At 44.2% G+C, this 14011-nt stretch overlaps 1 protein-coding gene across 7 annotated transcripts in view; it reads right to left on the bottom strand.

The window, feature by feature from the left end:
* Positions 1-579: 579 nt before the first annotated feature.
* Positions 580-14011, bottom strand: part of TRIM9 (tripartite motif containing 9) — a 72405-nt gene continuing 58973 nt past the window's right edge. For 2 of the 7 annotated variants that reach the window (XM_060753053.2, XM_060753081.2), the window contains 5 exons: positions 12530-12565; positions 10138-10161; positions 5550-5853; positions 4418-4580; positions 581-1730 (listed from right to left, as the gene is read on the bottom strand). In XM_060753053.2, coding sequence (XP_060609036.1) covers positions 1668-1730; positions 4418-4580; positions 5550-5853; positions 10138-10161; positions 12530-12565 — 590 coding nt within the window. In that variant the 3' untranslated portion in view covers positions 581-1667. Of the gene's footprint in view, positions 1731-4417; positions 4581-5549; positions 5854-10137; positions 10162-12529; positions 12566-14011 lie in introns of all 7 variants that reach the window. The other 5 variants (XM_060753071.2, XM_060753088.2, XM_060753098.2 and 2 more) reach the window with 3 other exon arrangements.

Genomic DNA, 14011 nt, shown 5'->3' with positions numbered 1-14011 from the left:
CTTTGTCTCACCCTGGTCATTCCACAGATATATAAACCCACTTTCCTAGTTCCAACAGACCTCACAACCTCTGAGGATGCTTACCATAGATGCAGGCGAAACGTCAGGAGAGAATGCCTCTAGACCATGGCCATATAGCCCGAAAAAACCTACAACAACCCAATACTCCCTTCCTTCTGCATATATTTCGGTTTCAACACAAATCTGATTTATGGAGAAAAGTGTGGTCACCCCTAATGTTCTACACACAGTACCATACCTCTCCTTCCTCAGAGCTAGATAAATTATTGGACTACATCCCCCAAATCCCCGGGTCAGATTGGTTGAGGATTCTGGGAGTTGTAGTATAAGAAAATTGCTTTTCTACATTCTACTCTTTCCCACTTTTTGTTGCTATCTTCTTCCACTCAAAACCATTTCTTCCAGAATCACTGGGTTGTTGTAGGTTTTTTCGGGCTATATGGCCATGGTCTAGAAGCATTCTCTCCTGATGTTTCGCCTGCATCTGTGGCAAGCATCCTCAGAGGTAGTGAGGTCTCACTACCTCTGAGGATGCTTGCCATAGATGCAGGCGAAATGACAAGAGAAAATGCCTCTAGAGCATGGCCATATAGCCCAGAAAACTCTACAACAACCCAATGAGGGACAAGCATGGCGGCTCCATTCCTTCCAACCTAAAGATTTAGAGCTCAAAGAAGGCATGGACCAATCGTTTCTCATAAATGTCATCATTTTCCAGAGCTGATCTTCTGTTGACGAAGCACCGTGAGATCTTCCATCACCGAAAAATGCCATATTTGTTGAAAAGTATGAAATTGGAAAGCAATGCTCTGCAGCAAGAATGTGTCAGAGTCAGGTCTCCTGTCTCCAGGGAGGAAAAAAGAGAACCAATGTCCCTTTCTGGGCCCCAAATCCCATAACCTTTTAGACCCATATTTCTGCTTTGGCCATGAAAAATTAAAAGAAAAATCTGATTTCACTTGGTTCATTCGACATGGCTTTGTATGTAGAGTAAGTGGTCATCCAAGGCCAATGTTTCTGATGCTGTGGAATTCAGCAAGGAAGGCCACAAAGAGGGAAACCGAGGAGAGAAAGTCAACCCAGGAAATGCGTTTCTTGCCCGACGCTCATTTTCTGAATTCTGGTTTTGAGGATGATGGATCCTTCAGGTCAGGATATCTGAATGATTCAAGGACATTGCATCATGGAAATTCAGTTCCCATTTTTGGAAGGGATTCCAAAATGGAAGGAAACCCAGATCCCCCTCAAATCTGACAGTTTATTCTTGGCTATCTAAGGACTTTGTCGTTCATCATGGAAATCCAGGGTCCATCTCAGAATGGACTTGGACCCAAAAGAGTTGACATTTTGATCTGGGGCTTTCTTGCAGTCAGCCAAAAAGAGGGGGAAACGAGCAGCGCAAAACACACAGGCACAAAGCACATGGGGTTCGGAGAGGCCAAAAGGGAACTTCTGGATGCTACCCCTTTTTCTATTTTGTTCCTTCCAAAAATAGGGTTCTTTTGTTCTATTTGTTGCGAACCCGGAGTTTCCACACAGCCAGATCTTCCCCTCCTTTCTCCAATGAGGTCTGTTCCTTGAGAAAACCCAAAGCGCGGCTCTCTCGGTGAGTCCTGAGAAAAAGCCACAGGGCAGGCGGTTGCACTTCACTGCATGGAGCCCCGCGCGTTGTAGAAATCCGGGACGGGCAAACCGGTGTGGAGCGTCACCTGTAAACAAAGGCCATTGACCATAGTGTTAATCTGCCTGGCATTTTACAATCTCACTCCAATTGAATTCCTGATTCACCCATCACCACTCACAGCCAGCCCTATTTATTTATTTATGTCAGGTTTTACAATGTATTGTAATGTACTATAGCTGACTCATTCACTGCTAATAGGCTTCTATTGGAAATGCTGAGTCATGCATTAACTGTATATAGAACTTCATTTGGGGAATGTGTTCTGTGGCCTAGTCCAGGTGATTGTGAATGATGCAATCCTGGGTTTGAGTTGGGAACCAATCAGTGATTGCTATGTGTAAATGTATAGAATTGTATATAAGGAAGTCATGTACAGTGTATTCTCTCTCTCCTTCTGCTTTTATCACTAACATTTGTTGGGCTGAGACGGTTCCTAAAAGGGTTAAATGAGTACTGCAATGCTGAACAGCTCACAATTAATTATGATAAATCAAAAGTGTGTTAGTTTTCACACGGAAAAGATGCGTGCACCGCTGGCAAATCAACGGGCATCCAATTGAGCAAGTTAAACTCTATAAATATCTAGGAGTCATTTTCCAGTCTACCGGTTCCTGGAATGCCCATGTACCCCATTCTATAGCAAATACACAGTGGAGTTACAACTCACTTTTATCATTTTTTTATGGAAAAGGTGGCCAGCATGTACCTTCAGCAATTCAAGTTTTTAATGCTAAGATTCAGCCTCAAATATTATATGGAGCACATCCGTGTGCATTTAAAAGTGTCAAGGCCTTAGAAACCATCCAGACAAAATTTATAAGAAGCATCCTTGGCCTCCCAAGCTATGTGTCTAACGTAATTTTACTTTTGGAGACAGGTCAGATCTCTGTTGAGTCTTGGATCTGGATGTATAAATTAAATCTTTGGTTAAAACTAATATTTTTGCCCAAAGGTTTGGCTCCATTGACCCTTGATGATCTATTCCAATCAAGGTGGAAAAAGATAGTTCAAGAGAAAATCCTAAACCTTGGATTCTCAGTTAATACCATTCTGACCATGGGCCATGACTGAGAAGGCCCTGTCTCTCATCCCCGCCAAACGTACTTGTGACGAAGGCGGGACCGAGAGCAGGGTTTCCCCAGATGATCTTAAAGTCCTTGATGGTTTGTAAGGGGAGATACATTCGGACAGGTAAGTGGGACAGAACGAGTTTAGACAGACTCGTTTCATCCTTGGAAAGAAAAATAATGAATAGATGGGTTTATGCTATGCCATCTTGGTCTAAAGACCATTTATACCTTGGAGAGTGTCCATCAAAACCCATAACCTTGGTCTTGGAGTAATTTATTGACAGATAATCCTCTCGGCAGTAAGTACTGAAAGCTTTCAAAACATTGTTAAGACCCAACCAAGAGAAGGAGAAAAGTACTATATCATCTGCATACATCTGGATGAAAATCTTTCTGTTCTTGATTACTGGTGAAGGAGAGTCAGTTCTGTCAATTCTCACCCTCATTTCTATGTTAGTGTATTGTTGCTGTATCAATTTTAATAGTCTGTGATCAATATCAGAATTCTGTAGCTTTTCCAATAATCTTTCTGTTAGTAGAATCAAAAGCAACAGAAAGATCAATGAAAGCAGCAAAGACATGTTTGCTATTTTCCTTAGTATATTTCAGAGAGAAAAAAAATCTATTCAAATATCTGGGAATTATTTTCAGTTAATCTCTTTCCTGGAAATGTCACAGGGAAGCAATGAAGCTGGAAGCTGAGAAAACAACAGGAGCTCTGATGAATTTTTTCCATACTCAGGGTGGTCAATTGATTGAACCTGCTCTAAAAAAATTCAGTAGCAAAGTGTATCTGGGACCTAGATATGAATAACTGCAAAACTTTGGAAAGAAAAATAATACCGAGCTGAACCCAGTTAAATTGTCTTACATTTGGTCCCAGGGTACCATGGATTGTACTGAAGGACCTACAGATTTGTTGAGAGGCATCCTCTCAAGGCATCTTCTTCATACATTGCAAATCCTAGGTTTCCATGGAGTCATATCAAGGCAGTTAAGAGTGGAATAATACATCTCCAATTGTGTTTTATGGAATGGACCTTGGTAAAATCTCAGGAAGTGAAGTGGTTACGTTGATCATCTCTACCTCAAATTCATAGCTCTTCCCAAAAGGTGCATCTACACTGTAGAATCAATACAATTTGGCACAACTTGATTGCCATGGATCAGTGCTATGGAGCCATGTCAGTTGTAGTTTTGTAAGGTTCTCAGACTTCTCTGGGTGCATCAACACTGTAGAATGAAAGTAGTTTTGAAACCATGATGGTACAATGCTATGGAATCACGGAAGCTCAAGTTTGGTGAGACACTGTTTGGCAGAGAAGGCGAAAGACCTTGCAAAATTACAACTTCTAGGGTTCTATAGCCTTGGGCCATGGAAGTTATCGGTGACAAGCTGCATTTCTCCTACAGTGTAAATCAGGCATGGGCAAACTTCCAACTGTTAGGAATTATGGTTGAAGTCCAAAACACCTGGATAGCTCAAGTTTGCCCATACCTGGTGTAGAGGCACCTCAAAGCGTCAATCCTTTGTCTCCTCTATCCTTCTCTAGATGCTTGCAACTTCAGACAGGACTAGACTCTTCCAAAGTCTATCCCCATTCCCTTTCCTAAAAGCAGCAACCCCCTTCCTTCTCCTTACCTGAACATTTCTGTTCAGGCTGACGGCGGGGAAGAAGACGCCTTCCAGGTTCTCAAAGGCCACCGGTCCCTGCTGGTCTTCATTGATGGAGAACGTCACAGTCCTCCTGTTCAAGTCCAGCAGGACGCCAACTGTTGCGCCTTTGGTGATACCACCTTCGGTCCTGTGGAGGAGGAAAACACATAGGCACTCATTACACTATTTATGTATTTATCTATTGTGTCAGGGACAACCAGACCATTGTATTACATTCCTAACAGAACAAAACAAACAGACAGACAAAATACAAGATGAGTTTGGTAGTTGATTAAATGTCTTTTGACCAGTATCTGGCCACTTGGAGTGCCTCTGGTGTTGCCGCAAGAAGGTTCTCCCTTGTGCATGTGGCAGGGCTCAGGTTGCATTGCAGCAGGTGGTCAGTGGTTTGCTCTTATCCACACTCACATGTCGTGGATTCCACTTTGTAGCCCCATTTCTTAAGCTTGGCTCTGCATCTCGTGGTGCCAAAGCGCAGTCTGTTCAGCGCCTTCCAAGTCGCCCAGTCTTCTGTGTGCCCAGGAGGGAGTCTCTCATTTGGTATCAGCCATTGATTGAGGTTCTGGGTTTGAACCTGCCACTTTTGGACTCTCGCTTGCTGAGGTGTTCCAGCGAGTGTGTCTGTAGAACCAAAGACCACCTGCTGCAATGCACCCTGAGCCCTGCCACATGCACAATGGAGGACCTTCTTGCAGCAACACCAGAGGCACCCCAAGTGGCCAGATACTGGTCAAAGGACATTTAATAAACTATCAAACTTGCAAACTTTGTGTTTTGTCTGTCTGTTTGTTTTGTTCTGTTAGAAATGTAATATAATTGACTGGTTGCTCTGACACAACAAAAATAAATAAAGCCCTCCGGTGACTCAGGGCGGTTTACAATGGCAACGATTCAATACCCATAAACACCATAAAACATTTACAAACATTAACACATAATATAAAACCACATAATATAACAACATTATGTTGTTGCTGTTGTTATTATTATTATTGCTGCCTTTTTTGGGGACCCCTGACACTCTGATGAAGGGAGAAAGAAAAGAAATGAGGATGGAGATCCCCACTGAGTGCCCCACAAAACAGGGTCCACATACCTGTTGGTGTGTGAGTTGTTGTGCATGAACCAACTGCGGTTGTTGTCCACGTACATGGCCCAGGCCTTGTCGTCCTTCCCCAGCATGACGTCCTTGAGGACATCCATCCGAGCCACTCCGAAGGCCGGGTCCGGGTGGTTGTCATAGCGGTCGATGGACAGCTCCCAATAGTGGAGGCCTTTGGAGAAGCCCGTTTTGCCCAGCACCACCCGGTCATCGTAGCTGTTGCAGGTGACGGTCAGGTTGTCGTTGGAGAAGATGATGTCCGAATGAGCTGTGCTGGGGTCGAAGGAGAACCAGGCCACTGCAAGGAGAGCGGGTGGAAAGCCAAGGGCAAGGTGGGTCTTGGGGAAACAGGCCCCGATAAGCCAATAAGGGGCACAAATGGAACAAGAAGCATCTCATGCAGCCATGCAGGGAGGCATTTGGGTTTGCGGTTCACCTAAAGGCCATGCACCTTTGGCATTTGGCAAGATTTTTGGGGTAAATCCACAGAAAAGGTTAGATTGGCCGTCCAAAAGGGATACGAAGGAAACTCCGTTCAGGACAGCTGCTAAACCGTTTGGCTTAGAGGACGCTTTGTATCTCAATCAAGAGATGAACATAGGAAAATATTACTATAATAATCATCATCATGGCATGGAAGCTATCAAGAGCTTGTCTTCGTATTGTGAAGCTCGCCAGGTGAAAGGGCCTCACCTGGGTAGCAGGAAACCAAAACTGCAGTCATAATTTGTCCTAATTTATGCTCCCACCTCTAACCCAATGCTTTCAGGACAGGTCTGGGGATGCATCTACGATGTAGAATGAACGTAGTTTGACACCACTTCAGTGGCCACGGTTCGATGCTATGGAATCCTGGGAGTTGTAGTTTGAGGAGGCACCAGCACTCTTTGGCAGAGAAAGCATTGGCTTTGTAAAACTGTAACTCACTTTAATTGCAATGGCTTGATGTATTGGAATCATGCCTTCTTTGCCAAACTACAACAAACTACAACTCCAAGGATTCCATAGCATTAATCCATGGCAGTTAAAGTGGTGTCAAACTGCATTCATTCTCCAGTATAGATGCATCCTGGGCTATACACACGCACCCATGCACAGACATACAGCACACATGAGATGAAGGTTTACAAATCCAAGAATCCAATGAGTTCCAGGCTATATTTCAGAGGAACGATCTTGCAAAACCACTTCCAAATATTCCTTGCCTGAAGTTAATGGGTTGACTGGAGGCTTCAAAGCACAGAGACGCAACAAATCAGACTCACTTTCCCCCAAATATTGCAGGATAGAAATTCCAACACATGATAAAAGGTGCCTTTTTTGGACAATTTTTAGATCTGAATGAGAACCATGCACTCATAGTTTATGTGGGAAATAAAACTTTGCTGGATTACAGTTCTCCATCTTGGCTATTGCCTGTTGGAGGATTCCGGCAATCCAAAGTGAGGAACCTTTCCAAACCCAGAAGGATTTCCAAGGATCACCATTCCCATAATCAGATAGATAATGCTCTGTTAGATAGAAATGCATTGTCTGTAACTCCTATGCATTACTGAATGGAAAAATACAGTTCTAATCGACATGTGGTCACATACATCCACGGAAGAGTAAAGTAACTGGTGATGTGGAACTGGAGGGACAGGAAAAGGAAAGAGTCATGACCCTGTGACAGGTATGATGATGAGGGCTACATCATTCACTGTTGTCCTGTTTGATGATGAGAAGCCTATGGGTATAAACGTATCTCTGAACGTATTCTCCCCTATGAACCATCAATATTATTAAGATCGTCTGGAGAGGCCCTGCTCTCAGTCCCACCGGCTTTGCAAGCGTGTCTGGTGGGGACGAGGGACAGGGCCTTCTCGGTGGTGGCCCCTCGTCTCTGGAACTCTCTCCCACAGGAGATCAGAACCGCCCCTTCCATCCTGACATTCAGAAAGCAGGTGAAGACGTGGCTATGGAGACAGGCATTCGATGAGTGAGCCAACACCCGGAGATTGGATGGAGGATGATGAACATCAAATTTAGTGGGACGACTGACCATTGTATTTATTGAATGTAATTACTGTTTTGCTGTTTTTAATGTTTTATGGCAATATGAAGTAGGATGTTTACTGATTGTATGTATTTTTTACAGTTGGAAACTGGTCTGAGTCCCTTAAGAGAGGTGAGAAAGTCGGTATATAAAACTTTTAAATAAATAAATAAAATAAATAAAAGTAAGTGGCAGGCATGTGTGCTCCCTCTCGCCATGCTGATGCCTTGCCATGTGAATATCTTGTGATGATCATCACTTCTCGCCATATTATTGAGGGCCGGGCTGTAGCACAGCTGGCTAATCACCATAATAATAATAATAATAATAATAATAATAATAATAATGAGTCGCCTAAGGGCTGAGAAAAGCGGTATATAAATGAAGTAAGTAAATAAATAAATAATACTGTATTTATATTCCGCCCTTCTCACCCCAAAAGGGACTCAGGGTGGATCACAGTACACATACATGGCAAACGTGTCAGTATATGTTGAAGTATGTAATGTGTTTTAAATGTAATTTCATGCAGTAGAAATATGGATGCCACAAGATTGTATTGCTGTTTGTCGTGTCAGTAGCATCCTGTTGTGAGAGAATTGGCCGTCTGCAAGGACGTTGCCCAGGGGAAGCCTGGATGATTTTTGATGTTTTATCATCCTTGTGGGAGGCTTCTCTCATGTCCCCGCATGGGGAGCTGGAGCTAACGGAAGGAGCTCATCCGCCTCTCCCCAGATTCGAACCTGCGACCTGTCGGTCTTCAGTCCTGCCGGCACAGGGGTTTAACCCACTGCGCCACCGGGGGCTCCTTGTATTGCTGTGATGTATGTTTATGTTAGAGGCTGTGAGAAAGTAGCCCTGAGATACTCTCTATGTGGAGTTGTGAGAAAATTAGGGAGTATCTGGTATCTACCAAGCAGCTGCAGAATTGTTTACACTTCTACTTCCTTTGTCCTGCGTACTGTGTACTTCATGTCTGGTCGCTTAATGTAATGGTTGCATTTTGGAACTGCTCTAAGTAAAATTGAACCTGCTTTGTAACCAGACGTCTCCAGAGTCCATATTTTCTTCTAAGCCTGTGCAAATCTTCCGCTAACGCCAACAAAACATTCAATGCCGCTTTGTATAGACAATACACAGACAGACAGAACAGAAGGAGGTGCCATGGAAGGTTGGGCTCGAGTCCAGGGGGTGCTATTGCTCTTTCCTCTATGACGAGGAGCTGTCAGGACTTCCTCCTTCCTTTTCGGTCACCCAACATTTTCTGATCTTTCTTTATGGCGTCGTAGAACACCTCCCCCACTATTTAGTGGTGCCTAATTTCACTAATCGCAGCTAAAGCTGTTTTGGAATTGCTTAGGTAAACAATGAGCTGGGCTGACAGTTGGCAGCTCACGCCAACTCGGGGCTTCGAACTTGCAACCTTTTGATTGATAGATCTTATAATTGCTGATGATTTACCAGCTGTGCTAAACCTCCGGCAATAGATCACTGCTGACTGTAAGGTGGCAAGTTCGAAGCCCGAATCAGATTGAGCACCCGACTGTTAAGCCTAGCTTACTGTCCACCTAAACAGCTGAGCTGTGAGTAGAGAAATTAGGGGAGGTATTTTATGACACTATAAAAATGCCGGCGATCAAAGAACGAGGAGGAAATACAATCAAAATTAATCAGCGTCATAGTGAATGAACATCACCCCTTGTGGCCAGAATCGAGCATAACTTCCAGGCACCAAAGTTGGAAATGCCAAAATACTTCTATCTGTCTGTCTGTTGTGTATATCCAAAAATGACATTGAATGTTTGCTGTGTATGTGTGCATTGTGATCTGTGCTGAGTCCCCTTCGGGGTGAGAAGGGCAGAATATAAATACTGTAAATAATATTGTTGCTGTGAGCATATCTCTGTATATACCGAGAGCAGATCAGGGGATCCTCATGTCTATATAGCTGTACATAAGCAACAAGTCAAGATGAACACCTCCAGTGCAAGTTTCAAGTGTTTTATTAAAACAGTGAGCAGCAAGAAGGTCAGAGGTTGTACAGTAAAATCTCTGCTAACTACAGATCAAAGACTCTGCAATGTTTTGGTTTGATCTAATTGCTTGCCTGAGACAATCAGTCCCATGCAGAGCACAGGAAGGTGGGATAGAAGGAAAGATAAATCAGGTACCTACCTGGTTAGATTGTTTTGTTTCCCCCCTGACAGAATCCTCCAGCCAGATATTGGAGCAGCAATCCAGGCATTTGCAAACGAACTTAGAAAGGTTCTTTTTTTTGGGATTGCAACAACTTGCAGACAAGCTGGAAGGAGGATTCTGGGAGCTACAATCCCACAAATTAATTATTTCCCATGAGTGCATGGTTTTGATTCAGATCCAAGGATTTCCAGGAAGACGAGACATCACGTCAATGCACAAAGGAAAAACGGAACTCAAATCCATTCTACACAAATGGAGAGGAATGGGATGAAATCTCTAAAGGTATGGGGATCAGTTACTAGCAACCCGCAATGCGCACAACCACACATTTTCCATCATGCATCCTACCTGCGACCAGCTTTTTAATGTCAACTGTAGTCATTCCGAGCGCAATGCATGAAGGAGAAGAAATGAGAAACAAAATTGGCACGGATAGGCAGAGATCCCCCCAAAGTCTATTTTGAAGGCTTGATGGCTTTCACCACTGGGTCTGTCTGTTGGTTGAATGCTGGCATTCTCTGACCCTTGCCCAGCCCAAGGCCACCAAAGCTAGCATTTCAATTTGGTGGTAACACAAACCCTGTGTCGTTTGATGTGTGCCAGAGATGACATATAGCTGCGCAGACAAGGTGGGAAGGGTTGCAAACAAAGCACCAACTGGAGATATCCCTTGCCTTGATACAACTGCCAGAGACCAAACAAAGGCTGGCTCCACACTGTAGGATTAATGCAATTTGAGACCTCTTCACTTGCTATGGAATCCTGGGAGTTGTAGTTTTACAAGGTCTTTAGCCTTCTCAGCCAAAGGAACCCAGCACCAAACTGCAACTCCCAGAATTTCCATCCATAGCATTGAACTATGGCAGTGAAAGTGGGGTCAAATTGCACCAATCCTACAGCATACAGCCAGCCCCAGTCTTGCTACATTTGCTCAGTCTTGTCCTAAGTACAGGCACTCCCAATTTACAAACAAGGGGGCTCTGTAGCTTTGTTCTCAAGTTGAATTTGTATGTAACTCAGTACTGTGAGAGCCGTTCAGTAGTGGAACTCTCTGCCCCGGAGTGTGGTGGAGGCTCCTTCTTTGGAAGCTTTTAAACAAAGGCAGGTTGGCCATCTGTCAGGGGTGATTTGAATGCAATATTCCTGCTTCTTGGCAGAATGAGGTTGGACTGGATGGCCCATGAGGTCTCTTCCAACTCTTTGAATCTATGATTCTACGATTCTACAGGCACATTGTTCAAGTGTTAGTCCAGCCATATAACTATAGATATAGCTATATAAGGTTAGGATAGCACCTGTGGAGTTTCCTTTGTTGCCTGTGCCACCTCACTTTCTGTCCCCGAGAGAATTGGATTTTGGAAAATGTGGCTTGTTGTGGAAGCAAGGATTGGTGTATTCTTTCTACACTGAAGACATACCCTAAGTCTGTCTCCTGTGCTAGGAAGGCCCTGCAAAAGATAACAGGTGTGCTTCAGGTGCAACTGTATGTACAGTGTTCCCTCGCTACTTCGCAGTTCGCTTTTAGCAGACCTGCTATTTCGCAGTTTTCAAAAAGTATTAATTTAAAATATATATCGCAGTATTTTCCCTGTTTCATGGGTTTTTGCCACCACCGCTCCCCGAGGCGCTTTCCCTCCTCAGTCTTCTCTCACTCCCTCCAGCCTTGAAGGGCCTTTCCTTCCTTTCCTTCACTTAAAAAAGTGTAAAATTACTAAAATAATGTATAAATATTAAAATAAATATAGCACCCCTACATCACAGTTTTTCACTTATTGCGGGAGGTCCTGGAACATAACCCCCGCAATAAGTGAGGGAACACTGTATAATAAAGGTAAAGCTTTCCCCCTGACATTAGGTTTAGTTGTGTCTGACTCTGGGAGTTGGTGCACATCTCTATTTCTAAGCCGAAGAGCCGGCGTTATCCATAGATGCCTCCAAGGTCATGTGGCCGGCATGACTGCATGGCGCACTGTTACCTTCCCACAGAAGCGGTACCTATCATCTACCTTTCAAACTGCTAGGTTGGCAGAAGCTGGGGCTAACAGCAGGAGCTCACCCCGCTCCCAAGATTCAAACTGCCAACCTTTTGATCAGCAAGTTCAGCAGATCAGCAGTTTAACCTTCTGTGCCACCTGGGGGCCGAAGATCCAAAAACCACTCACACTTGCATGTTTTTGAACTGCTAGGTTGGCAGAAGCTGGGACTAACAGTTGGAGCTCACCCTGCTCCCCAGAGTCAAACTGCCAACTTTTAGATCAGCAAGTTCAGCAGATCAGCGGTTTAACCCACTGCACCCAAGGTCCAAAAACCAATTTCCGTGGCATTCAGGATCTCTCAAAAGGGCCACATGGGGTAATGCAGAGTTCTGGGTCCTTGTGGAAACGCATTGGAGTTATTTTTCATGGTTTCATGCATTTCTGTTTGATTTGGATGTTTCTTTTCCTCTCACCAAAAGTGAGAGTGACTATGGAGGCCTCTTGAATGTTCATGGGTCCCAATGTCCTTTTCTGGCCTCTTTCCTAAACCAAATCTAGGCCTTTATTAAACTTCACTCCCTAGAATTCCCCCTCCCTTGGTTCCCACAGTTGCAACAAACACGTTGGAACAAACCAGAACAGACTTCGCCTTGCACTGAACATGATGCTCGTCTTTGCCAGGTACGAACAAGAAAAGCAGGGGAGAAAAAAACGAGAGACTGAAACAGAGGAACTGCCACTGAAACCGAAGGGGAAATACTTGCCGATTTGGGAGAAAGGTCCCGACTGAGTCTCATAACCTATAAAGAGATACTACATTTCACACTAAGATACGGCAATTGGACTTTGAGAGGAAATACTTGAGTTCGTGGGACAGAGAATATAGATGGGACAGCCCCACAAGATGAGGCAAAAGGTCTATCAAAGTCAGTGTTGTTTCATAGTAGGGGCTCAAAGGGTCTTCTAGTTCAATGCTTCTTAAACTGTGGGTCGCAACCCCATTTGGGGTCATGGAAATGAATGTAGAGGTCACCTAAATTGGCTTCTGAATGAAGAGCAACCAAAATAATGTGTGTAACCTGCCACCTAGTGGCTATTGTAGGAATTCACATGAATCTGTGTGTTGTCGAAGGCTTTCATGGCCCGAAAAACTCACCGCAACCCATCTTCAGTTGTACTTCTTAAAAAGGAAAGTCAGCCTGTTTAGCAAACCTTGTAAATACTGATTTTTTTATCAGTAAATGTTTGGTTTTCATACCTATTTTATATACCAATATACCCAGGAGCACATAAACATTTATTGGGACATGAGTGGAAAAGTTTAAGGAACCCTGTTCTAGAGGAAATTCTTCCCAATACTGAAGATGGATGGCCATCTATCAGGACGGCTTGGATGGTGTCTTCCTATAGGACACAATTGGGTAGGACTGGATGGCCTCAGGAGGTCTCTATCAACTCTGAAGATAATTGGATGACCATCTATCAGGACGGCTTGGATGGTGTCTTCCTATATAACACAATTGCGTAGGACTGGATGGCCTCAGGTGGTCTCTACCAACTCTGAAGTTGATTGGATGGCTATCTGTCAGGAGGGCTTGGGTGGTGTCTTCCTATATGACACAATTGGGTAGGACTGGACAACCTCAGGATGTCTCTACCAACTCTGAAGATGATTGAATGGTGTCTTCCTATATGACACAATTGCGTAGGACTGGAGGGCCTCAGGTGGTCTCTACCAATTCTGAAGAGGACTAGATGGCCCTCTGTAAGGAGGGCTTGGATGGTGTCTACCTATACGGCACAATTGGGTAGGACTGGATGACCTCAGGAGATCTCTACCAACTCTGAAGATGATTGGATGCCTATCTGTCAGGAGGGCTTGGATGGTGTCTACCTATACGGCACAATTGGGTAGGACTGGACGACCTCAGGATGTCTCTACCAACTCCGAAGATGATTGGATGGCCATCTGTCAGGATGGCTTGGATGGTGTCTTCCTATATGACACAATTGGGTAGGACTGGATGGTTTCAGGTAGTCTCTACCAACTCTGGAGATGATTGGATGTCTATCTGTCAAGAGGGCTTGGATAGTGTCTTGCTATATGACATAATTGGGTAGGACTGGATGGCCTCAGGTGGTCTCTACCAACTCTGTGGCTACATGATTCTATTTCAGCTACTTTGGTCCATGGGGTGACACCATCCCAGGAGACATCACTGGGCATGCTCCATTTGTATACCACC

This window comes from Anolis sagrei, chromosome 1 (genome assembly GCF_037176765.1).
Source record: "Anolis sagrei isolate rAnoSag1 chromosome 1, rAnoSag1.mat, whole genome shotgun sequence".
In the NCBI taxonomy this organism is placed as follows: Eukaryota; Metazoa; Chordata; class Lepidosauria; order Squamata; family Dactyloidae; genus Anolis; species Anolis sagrei.
The sequence above is the reverse complement of the archived record's forward strand: the minus strand, read 5'-3'. Positions and strand labels throughout refer to the sequence as shown.